General features: G+C 46.1%; 1 protein-coding gene across 1 annotated transcript in view; it reads left to right on the forward strand.

Annotated features, from left to right (window-relative positions):
• GIGYF2 (GRB10 interacting GYF protein 2) overlaps positions 1 to 16,188 on the forward strand; it is a 615,584-nt gene that overhangs the window by 532,106 nt on the left and 67,290 nt on the right. Inside the window, exon 25 of the mRNA XM_082251280.1 lies at positions 12,184 to 12,338. Within this exon, the coding sequence (XP_082107406.1) occupies positions 12,184 to 12,338 (155 nt within the window). The remainder of the gene's footprint in view (positions 1 to 12,183; positions 12,339 to 16,188) is intronic.

Below are 16,188 nucleotides of genomic sequence, written 5' to 3' on the forward strand. Positions count from 1 at the left end.
AACCTTGGCTGCTCCGGATATCGGACAGGTGGGTTCAGGAAATCATTCGATCGGGGTACAAGATGGAATTCCTTTCCCGGCCGGCGGACAGATTCTTTCCCTCAAATCTTCATTTGCCTCCGGGGTGTTTGCAGGACCTGCGCCAAGCGGTACAGGACCTTCTTGCTCAGGGGGTGATTGTCCCGGTGCCTCATCGGGACAGGTTTCGGGGGTTTTATTCAAATCTGTTCACTGTGCCCAGAAAGGAGGGCAAAGTGCGTCCTATTCTGGACCTGAAAGCGCTGAACCGCTTTGTGCGTGTTTGGAAGTTCCGTATGGAGTCTCTCCGTTCGGTGGTGGCCTCGAGTCCAGGAGAATTCCTGGCCTCGATAGATCTAAAAGATGCCTACTTGCATATCTCCATTTTCGAAGGTCATCAGCGGTACCTTCGGTTTGCTATCGCAGAGGACCACTACCAGTTTGTGGCGTTACCTTTCGGTCTCGCTTCCGCACCAAGGGTTTTTACCAAAGTGTTGGCGCCGGTTCTGGTCCTGCTGAGGGCACAGGGCATTGCGGTCTTGGGTTACCTGGACGATCTACTTCTGAGATCACGTGCCAGCCAGGACCTAGTGCGCGATCTGTCCACCACGGTACAGATGCTCCAGGAGTTCGGATGGACCATCAACGTTCAGAAATCGACGTTGTCTCCATCGGTTCGTCTTCCCTATCAGGGAATGATTCTGGACTCTGCTCAGGCAAGGGTGTTTTTGCCGGAGGACAAGCTCCGGACCTTGCGGGACAAGCTCAGGTCCCTCAGGGACAACCCGTCCTCGTCACTCAGCACCTGTATGCGGGGCCTGAGGTTGATGGTATCGGCCTTCGAGATGATACACTTTGCTCAGTTTCACACGCGGGCTCTCCAGGCGGAGATCCTGGCCAGGTGGGACAGACTGCCTCAGTCCCTGGATCTGAGTGTCTCCTTGAGTCGTCTGACCAGATTGGCTCTTCTGTGGTGGCTCCAGTCCCCGTCGGTGGCGGAAGGCAAGTCCTTCCGTCCGTTGGTGTGGACGGTGATTACCACGGATGCCAGCCTGTCGGGCTGGGGTGGAGTCCTGGGCAACCTGTCTGCCCAGGGCACTTGGTCGGAGGAGGAGTCCTCCCTCCCGATAAATGTGCTGGAATTGCGAGCGATAAAACTCTGTCTCTTCCAGTGGTCGGACCGTCTTCGGGGCCGTCCTGTCCGGGTACAGACGGACAATGCTACCGCGGTGGCTTACATCAACCACCAAGGGGGCACCAGGAGGGCTCCGGCGGCCCGGGAGGTGACCGACATTCTGTCTTGGGCCGAGACTCATGTCCCGGCGATCTCAGCAGTTCACATTCCGGGTGTGGAGAATTGGCAGGCCGACTATCTGAGCCACCAGACCCTGGACCAGGGGGAATGGTCCCTACACCCGGAGGTCTTCCAAGTGCTGTGTGCGAAGTGGGGATCCCCGGACGTGGATCTGTTCGCATCTCGGCTAAACCGAAAGGTGTAAAGGATCGTGGCAAGAATGCGTGATCCGCTGGCGGACGCCTCGGATGCGTTAGTGGCCCCTTGGCATCAGTATCGTCTGATGTATGCCTTTCCTCCGATTCAGTTGCTATCCAGGTTCCTCCGCAGGTTAATCTCGGAACCGCACCTGGTGATTCTGGTGGCTCCGGACTGGCCACGCCGGTCCTGGTACGCCGACGTTGTTCACCTGGCAGTGGCGCCTCCCTCTGCGGGAAGATCTCCTGTCTCAGGGTCCGATCTTCCATCCTGCTTTACAGTCGCTGGCTTTAACGGCCTGGCTGTTGAGACCCAGGTCCTGAGGGACAGGGGTCTCTCCTCTGAGGTCATCCCTACCCTTGTCAAGGCTAGAAAAACCTCCTCTGGTAAAATCTATTACCGTACCTGGAAGGCTTATTTCGCCTGGTGTGAGTCCAGGGGGGTTCTCCCCTCGCTCGTACTCGGTGTCGAGAGTGTTGGCCTTCCTCCAGTTTTGTGTGGACCAGCGCCTGGCGCTGGCCATGATCAAGGGCCAGTTGTCCGCTCTGGCTATTCTTTTCCAACGCCCTGTGGCGTCCCATTCTCTGGTTCGCACCTTCATTCAAGGTGTGCGACATTTGGCTCCTCCCAGGAAGGAGCCCTTACCTCCATGGGACTTGAACTTGATTCTGTCCGTGTTACAGCGTGCTCTGTTTGAAAACATTCGGGATATATCGTTGCCTCTGCTGTCTAAGAAGGTTGCCTTTTTGGTGGCGATCACTTCGGCTCGCAGGGTGTCAGAACTGGCAGCGTTATCTTGCCGTTCTCCTTACTTGGTGATTCACCGGGATAAGGTGGTCTTGCGTCCGCATCCCTCCTTTCTTCCTAAGGTCTCTGAGTTCCACATTAATGAGGACATTGTCCTGCCTTCGCTTTGTACGAAGCCTAAGCATCCTAAGGAGGTTGCTCTGCATTCCTTGGATGTTGTCATGGCGATCAGGGTTTACCTGTCGTCTACGGAATCCTTTCGGAAGACGGATTCACTCTTTGTCCTTACTGAGGGACCTCGGAAGGGCATGGCTGCGTCTGCAGCAACTATTGCCAATTGGATCAGACGGACCATTGAACAGGCTTACGCCTTAAAGGAACGGGTTCCACCCTTCCCTGTTAAGGTGCACTCTACCAGATCTGTGAGTGCGTCCTGGGCCTATTGGCATCGGGCCTCAGTGGCCCAGGTGTGCAAGGCTGCGACTTGGTCGTCGGTGCACACTTTTTCCAAATTCTAAAAAGTGGATGTTCTGGCATCAGCTGATGCCTCCTTTGGCCGCAAGGTTCTCAGTGCGGCAGTGCCATGAAGGACCCTTGTTTTTTTATGGGTCCCTGGCTGTTGGTATTTGCTTTCCTGGGCTGTTGCTCCTTTTGAGCATTGTTTTCTGTTGCCCAGCAGGTTCTCTTACTGTGCATGTAAGGTTCCTTTCTCTGATGTGGGTACTGCGTTGCCTTTTCTATGGTTGCGTCTCCCACCCCTCATGTCTATACTGCTTTGGGATATCCCAACAGTGATGACTTGGAGGCGGCGGCGACTGTCGGAGGACGTAAGAGAAAACTGAATTTTTGTAAAATCTTACCTGTAAAATTCCTTTCTCTGAGTCCTCCGACAGACGCCGCCCCCGCCCCTCTTTTGGGGTTGTCTTATTACCTACTGCTATGCTACCAAACTGAGTTGGGAGCGGTCACTGCAGGGGGGTATTGACCAGATGGGACAGCCCCCATGGGTGTGTGTATATGCAAATGCCTTTGTTCTTTTGACTAAGTCTTTATGCCTAGCTACTCCTGCGGAGCGGAAGTCAATACCCAACAGTGATGACTTAGAGGCGGCGGCGACTGTCGGAGGACTCAGAGAAAGGAATTTTACAGGCAAGATTTTACAAAAATTCAGTTTTTGCCTTCACTCTGTCCTAAGCATCCAAAGGAAATTGCTTTGCCCTCTCTAGATGTGGTTTGGGCGATCAGGGTTTACTGGTTTGCCACAGAGTCCTTTAGGAAATCAGACTCTTTGTCCTTACTGAGGGATCTCATAAGGGTTTGGCTGCGTCTGCTGCGACTATATCCAGATGGATTAGGCAGACGGTTGTACAGGCTTATTCATTGAAGGGTCAGGTTCCTCCTTTCTCTTTGACAGCGCATCCTACCAGAGCCCTGAGTGCCTTTTGGGCTTTTCCTTATCAGGCCTCTGTTACTTTTACAAAATTCTACAAGGTAGATTTGTTGGCATCTTCGGATGCATCCTTTGGCCGCAAAGTTTTGCAGGCTGCTGTTTAAAGAGACTTGTTTTTCTCCTTCAGGGGTTTATTTTTCCTTTTTATGGGTAAGCTCCTGTGGTTACTGGTTGAGTTTTGTTACCCAGTTGGCTATGTTTAGCCTTTGTAAAAATTTTTATAAATATTGCTAGCTCATTAAGAAAAAGAAAATAGTAATGTATTAAAGGTACCACATCCCAATAAATGTAGAAAAAATTGGAGTTTGTGGGGCATGGGTGGGGACTTTTAAAGGTACCGTCAGAGACCAATAAAGGTGATATACCACTGATACATCAAGGTATCTTAAAAGCATTTATTTATTACACATAAATCTCAAAAAGAAATGCAAAACCACGAGGACAAATATGTACAAAAATACATAACTGGGTATAAAACATCAGACAGAATCATGATCCTCATTAATTATTAAGTGGAGTCAACAGGAAGTAACGCTGGACCAGAATTGTCCGGTACCAATCGTGTATTTCACGCTTCACGTCACCACGACGAACCCGGAAGCCGGGCGGCAGCGAGATACAAACATTGTCAGCAAGCGCTTTGAATCTATTCTAAATTTAAGTGTTTTTACCCTTCTTATGAATAAAATACCCATACATACACTATTGTTGCTCCCCTTTCCTTTACATTGGGTCCGAGGATCGGTGTGTGGTCGATAGGATCTATATGGGGTGTTTGCATATAATCTCCAGAGGTATCGGTATAGAGTGCTTCTTCCCGCTACGTTGAGGAGATCTCATGAGATCAGCTGAGAAGGGGTGCCAGTCTCCCGAGTGGATCTATTCCAGTGATATGCCTACTTTTTAATGAGCTCTGGTAAGCCTGGTGTGAGCCCTTTGCATGCGGCACGGAATGTGGTTTTAGGCACACAGATGTGGTGAAGGATTCCCTTTCTACACCGGACACTCTCTGCTTGCCCATCCCTGCTTTGCTTGGACTCTTTGTTTGATGGACTTACATGTTTGATATATTTGAACTATATCTGGCTCATTACTGTTTGATGAATTTCAAATGATCGTTATACTATTGACTAGCTAAAAACTGGTTTATGGTCTTACACATACTTGATTTCTTATCAAGTTATATCAGTTAGCGCAGCTCTTTTTATACATATATATTTGACAAATATAAATCATGTTATAGCACATAGACATAGAGGCCAAGGAAAAAAATTGGATACTCCCAACTGAACCGCTGCTGTCGGCGCATATTACAATGCGAGACCCTATGGATTGAGAGACTGGATGCTCTAAATCCTCCGGGCCTCAACAAAATGCACACCTTTAAGTAATTTCTTTAGACATTTCTTGCAATTATGGGTTGGGGTTCTCTCTGTCCGTTTATGTTGGTATTTCCCTTTTTTCCCCCTTTCTCCTTCATTCTCCCCTTCCCTTCCCCTCCCCTCCTTTTCTTTGTTCTTTTTTAACAAGACATGACATGTCCCACTGGTCAAACGAGTGTGTGACATGTTGCCCTGTATACGATGGATCTAGGAATGGCCTCTTATTTTATGAAGATATTGAGTACTCTAGCCAGAGAATTCTCTGTGCTGGATAGTCTTGATACATCCATTGCTCTCTATATGCACTAATGGTCTGTGATGGCTACACAGCTATTATGATATACTAATTGGTTTATATACTTCTATCTTTATCTTGTTGACTGGTTGTATGTATTTTAAGTATATGGACATGGAGGTCATACAATTGGATGACATGAGACCCGCGTTGGGGTGGATGAGATAGGGTGGTCGCGCTGGTGGGCGTATTGGGTCCCGGCAGGCGGGCGTGCGATGTACAGGGGAGTTAGCACCATTCATATGGTGCGCTTCCTTGCCTATGTGGTGGCACCCCCCCCCCTTCTTATCCGCCGGACCATCTGCAGCCATCAGCGTTGCAAGCGTTGTTGGGTTGCCTGGCAACCCTAGGGGAGGGACCACCTATGTTTGAAACATCTGCGCGGCGCTCGTACCTGCGCGCATGCGCAGTTGTACATCGGACTCCGGCACGTCATGGCAGGGCGTCGTCCCCGCTGATGACACCGGTGTTGACGGCCTATATAGGGCCCATGTATCACACTACATGGTTGCAGATGGTGGATGCGGGATACAGCAGTCATGTAAGGTATAACGGCAGTATAGACTTTATGGCTATTCCTTGTCTACTTTCTCACTGTTTACCAACGGGATTTATGAGCACTGTTTGAGCTGCCCTGATGGTCTCTCTCCTACTCTATCTTGATACCAGTACAGACAGCAACTATGCTTTATATCTCTATATATTTATATACAAGTCATGTATACTACTTTCCATCCTCTGGAACATGACTTTACATATCTAACTTTATACAAGAATCTGTCAGTGATATGCCATTTTTCCTTGCATACACACAGGAACCTCTGAGTTCTCTGGATTTCCAATTTGCATTTAAATGCTCTGGGATTGTATACTTTTGACCCTGTATATATCCACCCCACCATCTGACCAATCACATGTGTTAGGCCATGATTACCGGTAGGTTGACATAATTATTATCTTGGGATTTTATCTCTTCCCCTTTTGCTTTTTTGAACATGTTTTATACGAATTCTATTGTATTTAAAGTGGAGTTCCACCCATTTTAGTCACTTTAGATGTATGTAATCCCCTTTAAAACTACTTTTACCAATGGAAAGTTTTTTTTTTTTTGCTAGTAAATACCTGATTTTCTGCTTTATTTATCCTCTTCTCACTTCCGGGTCCGGTCGGCGATTACGTCATTCGGGGATTCGCAGTGTGTGCTGGAATTTATCTCAGGGCATGAAATCTCGCATTATTACACAGGAGATGAGCTGTACTGTGTGTTCTGCCCCGCCTCCTCTCAGTGAGCTGTATGTAGTGTATTGAGGCCGTGCTCCGCCTCTCAGTGAACGAGGACTGAAAGCATTATATCCTCACTGAGCTCACTGAGAGGCGGCGGGGCAGAGCACGCAGTGGAGCTCATCTCCTGTGTAATAATGCGAGATTTCATGCCATCCCAGCACACACTGCGAATCGCCGAATTACGTAATCGCCGACCAGACCAGTTAGAAGAGGATAAATAAAGCAGAAAATCAGGTATTTACTAGCAACAAAAAAAAAAAAAAAACTTTCCATTGGTAAAAGTCGTTTTAAAGGGGATTACATGGTCTCTGACGGTACCTTTTAAAAGTCCCCACCCATGCCCCACAAACTCCAATTTTTTCTACCTTGGGAAAAATGTTACCTTTTTTTTTTTTTTTTTTTTTGGTTGCGTTCTTCCCACCCCTGATGCCTACACTGCTTTGGAACGTCCCTATGATATAAGAAGCATAAGAGCTGCGTCTGTCAACGGACGATAGAGAAAACTAGATTTTTGTAAGAATTTACAGTAAAATCCTTTTCTCTGAAGTCCATTGACAGACGCAGAACCTGCCCCTGTTATGGTAATGGTTTGTGTTTTCTTTTTCACTGCTTGCTACGAAACTGGCTTGTGGCAGTGTGTGTGGGGTTATGCCGTGAAGGACAGCCCCTGTAAGCGTGTCAGTAAATTTTTTCCTGCCTAGTACTACTCCTGTAGCAGGCAGCATAACCCTATGGTATAAGAAGCATAAAAGCTGCATCTGTCAATGGACTCCAGAGGCCATTGGAGTACAGTGAATTTATTGTCGAGTATAAGAAAGGAGTTTGAGATGATTTCAGCTTTGTGATGTGGTGCATTATCCTGCTGGAAGTACGATGCTCAATTGGTACTAAGGGGCCCAAAGTGTGCCGAGAACATATCCCCCACACCATTAAACCACAACCATCCTGAACTAATAATTCAAGGCAGGATGGATCCATGCTTTCATGTTTATGCCAAATTCTGACCCTACCATCTGAATGTCACAGTTGAAATTGAGACTCCTCAGACCAGGCACCATTTTTCCAATCTTTTATTGCCCAATTTTGGTGAGCCCGTGCGAACTGTAGCCTCAGTTTCCTGTTCTTAGCTGACAGGAGTGTCACCGGGTGTGGTCTTCTGCTGCTGTAGCCCATCTGCTTCATGGTTCAGTGTGTTCAGAGATGGTATTCTGCATACCTTGGTTGTAACTAGTGGTTATTTAAATTACTTTTGCCTATCCTCTCAAATCAGTCTGCCCATTCTCCTCTGGCATCAGCAAGGTATTTTCACCCACGCATCTGCTGCTCACTGGATATTTTCTCTTTTTCAGGCCATTCTCTGTAAACCCTAGAGATATTTGTGCGTGAAAATCCCAGTAGATCAGCGGTTTTTGAAATGCTCAGACCAGACCGTCTGGCACCATAAATAATGCCATGATCAAAGTCACTTAAATCTCCATTCTTCCCCATTCTGATGCTCAGGTTGAACTTCAGCAAGTCGTCTTCACCACGTCTACATGCTTAAATGCACATTGAGTTGCTGCCATGTAATTGTCTGATTAGCAACTTGTGTTACCAAGCAATTGAACAGGTGTACCTAAAAAGTGGCCAGTGGGTGTAGGAGGAAATGCTTTGTTCATATTTTATGCCTGAGGTTTACGACCACTTGGTTATTGCCAAGGTTTGTGGCAGATTTATTTCCTTTTAGAAGTTTATTTTCAAAGTTAACCCCTTTGCAGCGATGGTACGCATATATTCGGCCCCTCGGCGGGTGGACCTTAACACTGAGTGGCCGCATATATGCATATCAGAATGTAAACAAAGCTGTGCCGAGAGCGTGTGCCCTGCACACTTTCGGCGGCTAACCGAAAGCTCCCAATCTCTACTTGCGATCTGGAGCTTTCCAGTTATGTGACAGCCAATCACAGCAGTCACATGATCAGAAACCCGGCCTCAGAAGCCGCTTAAAAGGCCAGGAGGCATTGGCGTTAAGGGGTTAAAACTGAAGATGTTCTTATCAATGTTTTGCAACTGTTTTATAGGGAATATTAGAGCCACATAGTAAAAGCAGCATGGTAAATGATTTATGACCAATTTATTTTGGAATCACCCATGTATTTCTGTAAATGCTACAGTTAAAGATTGTAGTCACTTTCATGACAGTCTCTAAGGCCCCTTTCACACAGGCGGACCTGCTCGGATGCTCTATGTACCTCTATGGTGCGGCCGATGTCAGCGGTGACATTTCCGCTGACCCCGCTGCTATCCAATCCTGTCCGTGAAATCAAGACGGATGGAAACCATATTTCTCTTACGTCCTCCGACAGTCGCCGCCCACTCATACAGTCTTCACCAATGGGGTATTGACTTCCTCTCCTTAGGAGTAGCTAGGCATAAGACTTGTTAAAACAAAAACATTTACATAAACACCCATGGGGGCTGTCCCACTGGTCCAATACCCCCCTGCAATAGCCATCCCAACTCAGTTTGTCTTCTGCCTAGTTCAGGAGTAGATAGGCTTCCCTGTGCTTCCCTGTGCTGGGGCTACAGTCTCAGCCTTCTTCTATTTTATGATTTTATTTTCTGCGAATGTCATTTTTTCTTTGCATTACTAGCTGTTTTATTTTGTCAGCTGGTCGTCCTGGTGCTCCGGGACAGAGGATCAGATGGAATCCCAGCCCACCATTGATCGTTTAGCAGGCTATGTGTTAGCCCTGGCCTCGCAAACGACCCATCCCTGTCCTCGGGGATGCAGCCTGTGAGGTGGCTACCTCACTGGACACATGCACGGTTCGTCCGTGCGCTGCTGGTGTCCTGCATTTTTTCTGGCTGACGGCACTCCCCTGCCATCTGGGGCGGGTGGTTTCCCATTGTTATGAGGCACCCCACGCCATTGAGTACAAGTAAGTACACTTCTGTGTGGGGCCTCTGTCTGGGGTCGGCAGTCCTGTGTGTCTGTGGTGTCCCCTATGTCTGTGCGTTTTGGGCTCCCTGATCCCGGTCCCTGCGGGGGTTTTTTCTCACAGCCAGCGCTGTGTGGGGTTTTGGGGGTTCCCTCTCCTGTGTCACTTTAAACGTACCTTAAAACACACAAATGCTGTGTGCGAAGTGGGGATCCCCGGATGTGGATCTGTTCGCGTCTCGGCTAAACCACAAGGTGGAAAGGTTCGTGGCAAGAACGTGCGATCCTCTGGCAGACACCTCAGATGCGCTGGTGGTGCCTTGGCATCAGTATCGTCTGATCTATGCCTTTCCTCCGATTCAGTTGTTCAGGTTCCTTCGCAGGTTGGCCTCGGAACAAACACTGGTGATTCCGGGGGCGCCGGACTGGCCATGCCGGTCCTGGTACGCGGACATCGTTCACCTGGCCGTCGAGCCTCCGTGGCGGCTGCCAATACGAGAAGATCTACTGTCTCAGGGACCAATCTTCCATCCTGCTTTACAGTCGCTGGCTTTAACGGCATGGCTGTTGAAAGCCAGGTCCTGAGAGACAAGGGTCTTTCCTCAGAGGTCACTCCTACTTTAATCAAGGCTAGAAAGGCCTCGTCTGGTAAGATTTATTACCGTACATGGAAGGCTTATTTTGCCTGGTGTGAGTCCAGGGGTTTCTCTCCTCGTTCATACTTGGTGGCGAGAGTGTTAGCTTTCCTCCAGTCTGGTGTGGACCAACGCCTTGCGTTGGCCACGATTAAGGGCCAGGTATCTGCACTGGCTGTTCTTTTCCAGCTCCCTGTGGCGTCTCATTCCTTGATTCGCACCTTTATTCAAGGTGTACGTCACTTGGCCCCTCCTAGAAGGGAGCCCTTACCTCCATGGGACTTGAACTTGGTTCTGTCCTTGTTACAATGTTCCCCGTTTGAAAACATCCGGGAGATTTCGTTACCTCTGCTGTCTAAAAAGGTTGCCTTTCTAGTAGCGATCGCTTCTGCTCACAGAGTGTCGGAGTTGGCGGCGTTGTCTTGCCGCTCCCCTTACCTGGTGGTTCATAGGGATAAGGTGGTCTTGCGACCTAACCCGTTCTTTCTTCCAAAGGTGGTTTCGGATTTTCACCTCAATGAGGACATTGTTTTACCTTCGCTCTGTGCGAATCCGAAGCATCCTAAGGAGATTGCCTTGCACTCTTTGGATGTTGTCAGGGCGATCAGGGTTTACCTGTCGTCGACTGAATCCTTTCGAAAATCGGATTCTCTTTGTCCTTCCTGAGGGACCTCGGAAGGGTATGGCTGCGTCTGCGGTGACCATTGAAAAATGGATCAGACAGACAATTGATCAGGCCTATTCGTTGAAGGAACGGGTACCACCCTTCCCTGTCAAGGCGCACTCTACCAGATCGGTGAGTGCGTCCTGGGCTTTCCGGCATCAGGCCTCGGTGGCCCAGGTGTGCAAGGCTGCGACTTGGTCGTCAGTGCACACCTTTTCCAAATTCTACAAAATTGATGTTCTGGCATCAGCTGATGCCTCCTTTGGCCGCAAAATTCTCTGTGCGGCAGTACCGTAGGGGACCCAGGTTTTGTGTGGGTCCCTGGCTGTTGGGGTTGTTTACCCCCTTGGTTATTTGCTTTCCTGTGTTTTTGCTCCTGTTTAGCTTTTTTTGTTGTCCCAGTAGGTTACCTTTCTGTTCACGTAAGGTTCCTTTCTCTGTTGTGTGTACTGCGTTGCCTTTCTGACGGTTGCGCTTCCCACCCCTCATGTCTACACTGCTTTGGGACATCCCCATTGGTGAAGACTGTATGAGTGGGCGGCGACTGTCGGAGGACGTAAGAGAAAACGGAATTTTTTGTAAAATCTCTGTCCAACAGTCGCCGCCCTCTTTTGGGGTTCTTATACACTTAACTGCTTGCTACCAAACTGAGTTGTAATGGCTATTGCAGGGGGGTATTGGACCAGTGGGACAGCCCCCATGGGTGTGTCTATATAAATGCTTTTGTTGTTATTGAAGTCAATACCCCATTGGTGAAGACTGTATGAGTGGGCAGTGACTGTCGGAGGACTCGGAGAAAGGAATTTTACGGTAAGATTTTACAAAAATTCAGTTTTTCCATCCATCTGGAGGATCTGATGAAAACGAACAGGCAGTCCGTTTTCATTCGATCTCCCATAGAGGAGAGCAGGGCTCTGACAGGTCTGTCTCGGCACAATGAGCGGAACCGAACCTGTCATCCGCCTGCTTAGCCGGGATTGGCGGATCAATCCCCCGCTTAGCAAAACGGAGTCTGCTGGGCGGAAAACCTGTGTGAAAGGACCCTAATTCATGAGTTGATTTACTAAAACTGAAGAGTGCAAGATCTGGTGCAACTGTGCATGGTAGCCAATCAGCTTGTAATTCCAGCTTGTTCAATTAAGCTTTGCCATGGCTCTGACAAAAGTGGAAGCTGATTTGTTTCTATGCAGAGCTGCACCAGATTTTGCACTTTCCAGTTTTAGTAAATCAACCCCATAGTGTTTGTTAAATTGTAATGTCTGTACTAAATTTACATTTACTATCTTGTCTCTTCAGTAAGTCTTCGGGGGTGAACAGCCGACAAAGTAAGAAGGTTGAGCAAGAAGAAAAGCTTGTAAGACTGTTCCAAGGTGCAACAAAGTGTGCTGATAGCTTCACCCAGTGGTGTGAGCAGACACTGCATGCACTCAGCACTGCCCACAACCTGGATGGTAAGGAAACAAATACAATGTTGTGAAACAATATTTGCCCCCTTTATAGTTTCTTTAATTTTGTAAATTATTGACATGGACCTGGATAACAAATGGCACCCGTATTGTTTTTGTGCAGTTTCATAGGTGTATAAAGTTATTCAACATATACTTCTATATGCTAATCATAATCTTTTTCAGCTGAAATACATCCATTATTAGCCGCTGAGCCTGATTTGGGCTGACTCAGTCCCTTAATATTTTAGTTCTTGTTTAACTTCAAGAGAGATTTAAAAGTACATAATAGGCATTTCTAGAAGGAAATTTTAGAAGAGCCTTTGACTACAATGTACAAGTAAAACTAACAGTTTATACAAAACTACAGTTTTTCTGTTTCATTAAAAGAGAAGTATGGTGTGTGTGGGTGCGTATATGTATGTAGGTATATATATATATATATATATATATATATATATATATATATATATATATATATACACACACACACACACACACACACACACACTATATTGTCAAAAGTATTGGGGCGTTTGCCTTAACCACACATGACATCCCAGTCTTAGTTCATAGGATTCAATATTGAGTTGGCCCACCCTTTGCAGGTATAATAGCTTTAACTCTTCTGGAAAGGTTGTCCAGAAGGTTTAGGAGTGCGTCTATGGGAATGTTTGACCATTCTTCCAAAAGCCCATTTGTGAGGTCAGGCACTGATGTTTGATAAGAAGGGTCTTTCCATCGCCCCTGCAGACCCTGTCTCAGAATTCAGGAGTGCTCGCACAAGAACTGTGCAAGAGAAGAGACTACCCTCATCTCAGACTCTGCATACAGTTCTATGGAATCACCTAGATGATTGAGAACCACCATTGGAATTTCCGCAACTCTGAGGGGTACATTAGATTCTGTGAAGTGTTTTTTTTAGTTTTAGTGTTTCTGAGTTGCCAGCATTTTCTTGTATTGCACAAGGACAGGATTTTGGGACCAAATCTTTCGATCTAGCTAAGGTGCTCTCTTTCCACCTCAGTGAGGACATTCTACTTCTCTCTATCCTCCCCCCCATAACATGCCATGGAAAATGTTTAAGGGTTTTACCTAGCAGCCACAGCCTCTAATCACAAGAGTTCCTCTTTGTTCTGCCTGTAGGGCCTTTTAGAGGACATTCTGTGCACCGCTTCAGCATTTCCAGGGGAATCAGACAACCTATTTCCAGAGCCTATGCCCTTAAAGGGTTCCTCTATTTTCTCAGTCCATTGCATCAGGGCTTTCTCATGGGTTTTCTGCATCAGGCAATCTGTATCACAGGTTTGCAAGTCTCCACCCTGTCCTCTGACTTGTCCAAGTTTTACTGGGTGGATGTTCGTCCCAGCAAATGTAAGCTTTGGCGAAAAGGTGCTTTAAAGTTGTCATCTGAATGTGTTCTTAAAGCATTTGTTACCCCAACACTTCATATTCCTGATACATGCCTGCTGTACTATGTACTTGTATGAGAAAGTATCCTGTTCTCTTCGTATTGCTTCCATTATGTGAATTTGCCTGGTGTTCCTGCCAGTCCCTCTGCTTTCCTATTAAAAACTGACCACACTAAGCAGGATAGCACAGTGTAGTCAGTTGTCTAGTTATGCTGGAAACTCAGTGTACTATCCTCCAATGATCAGACTTGTCCTGACCCATCGCCGCTGCACAGCCATTCACTGGGAAGATCAGTGTGCTGCTTTTTATAAGTGATTGTGATCACTTATTAAAAAAAAAAAAAATTGGGGGGGATATTTAGAGATATTTAGAATGTGTTGTTTTTTTGGTTTTTTTTTTTTAGATCTTTACACAAATATTTTGCCTTTCATTTCTCTTTTAAAATAAATTGGTTCTTTTACAATCACTTTAAAGTGTTACTAAGCCCAGGAGCCTGCTTTCTCTTTATCTGGTCTCCCACAGTACACAGAACATGGAAATGCAATTATTTTGGTAAATAAAAACTGATAAATACCATTTCTCTTACGTCCTCCGACAGTCGCCGCCTCCTCTAAGTCATCACTGTTGGGTATTGTCTTCCTATCCGCAGGAATAGCTAGGCATATAGACTTAGTCCAAAGACAAAAGGCATTAGCATATACACACCCATGGGGGCTGTCCCATCTGGTCAATACCCCCCCTGCATCACCACTCCCAACTCAGTTTTTAATCTGCCTAGCGTCAGGAATAGTCAGGCTTCCCTTGTGCTGGGGCTTCAGTCTCAGCCTTCCTAATCTTTTATTTGATTTTCTTTGAAAATGTCAGTTTTTTTCTTTTACTTTACTAGCTGTTTATTTTGTCAGCTTCTAGTGTTAGTCTTCTCTTCGGATGAAGATGGATCATGCGGTGCTGGGATTCGGACTGACCGCCCTGGTTCTCCAGAGCAAAAGGGTCAGATGGACCCCCAGCCCGCCATCGAGCGTTCAGCTATGGTTCGCCCTGGCATTACGAACGACCCATCCCTGTTCGCTACAGGGATGCAGCCGTGGGGTGGGTACCTCACAGGACTCATATAAAGTAAAAAATTCCGCGCAAGTGGATGTGATTAAACTAAAGGCTGCAGCTTACCCCAAAATATAGGTAAACTATATCTAGAAATGTAAAGATAGGTGGGGTATGTTGGCGCTGCCTATACAGATATTAAGTATATGGGAGAAAAGTGACTGGCAGTATGTAAGAATAAATATGTAAAAGTACTTCTGGATTAGATCAATCAATGGTGTAAAAACTTTAAGAAGAAAAGGTGGTCCTTATAAACACCAAATGTGCCAAACAATGGAACAGATAAATATATCACAGATAGCACTCATAAAAATTGGTGTTCAATAAATTAAAATATGTCTTGGATGAATCTAAAACAATATTGACAGTGCATATAATAAATAAAAAATAGTGTTAAATAAGTAGATAAGCTATATCTTAAATGAATCTAAAACAATATTGCCAATAATATAATAACAAGTGATTGGTGTGTAAAAACTCAATTCAGGTGACTGGTGCAATAAATAATATAGCCACTAGGTGCCAGTGTGGTATATAAAAATTATAAAAAGGATATCCAAGTAATATATCTAGTATATAATGTGCAAGTGACAAGGAAATTGTGCTGAGTGAAAAAAATGTAACATAAAATTGATAATCCAGAAAAGGTACTCAATAGAGTATGTGTATGGATATCCTAATAAAGAACATAAATCATTTCATGAAAAACTCCAAACTGTGAATCAGTGAAATGGATAAAAACGAAGTAGTGCCAATAAATAAATTTAGTTGATGATAAATATCTCATAAAAGAAAGTCCACAAAATATGATCAATATAATGGTCTTCCAGGAAAGTGCGATCGTAATAAATATTAAAGTGCCAAGTAAATATTAAGGAAGGAGTGAGTCCCAGTGCCGGATTCTAGATGTGGGTGCCGGGTGAGAGAAAATCCGTGCTGCCCTCTCAGTAAAGCCCACACTCACCAGAGAGCGGTACCCCTACAGGGGTGACCAGCGTTGTTTATATGGGGTAAAAACCTCCGATGCCTCTCGGTAGATCTCTCCAATCCTCCTGGGTGTAACTCACTTTCTCTCTCTTATATTAGTAGTAAGCAAGCGATGTATAATACAGGGTAACTTTAAGGCAATTCTCCAAGATGTGGTAAGAACGGTATCCAGGGTATTTAGATGAAAAAACACTAATATAGTGATGTACCGTTTGAAGATTCCATTTTGTAATTCCATTCAGTAATTTTGTGATTTATTTAATAAATGGAATCTTCAAACGGTACATCGCTATATTAGTGTCTTTTTCTTATCTGCATACCCTGGATACCGTTCTTACCACATCTTGGATAATTG

This window comes from Pelophylax lessonae (assembly GCF_965119305.1).
Source record: "Pelophylax lessonae genome assembly, chromosome: 3".
In the NCBI taxonomy this organism is placed as follows: Eukaryota; Metazoa; Chordata; class Amphibia; order Anura; family Ranidae; genus Pelophylax; species Pelophylax lessonae.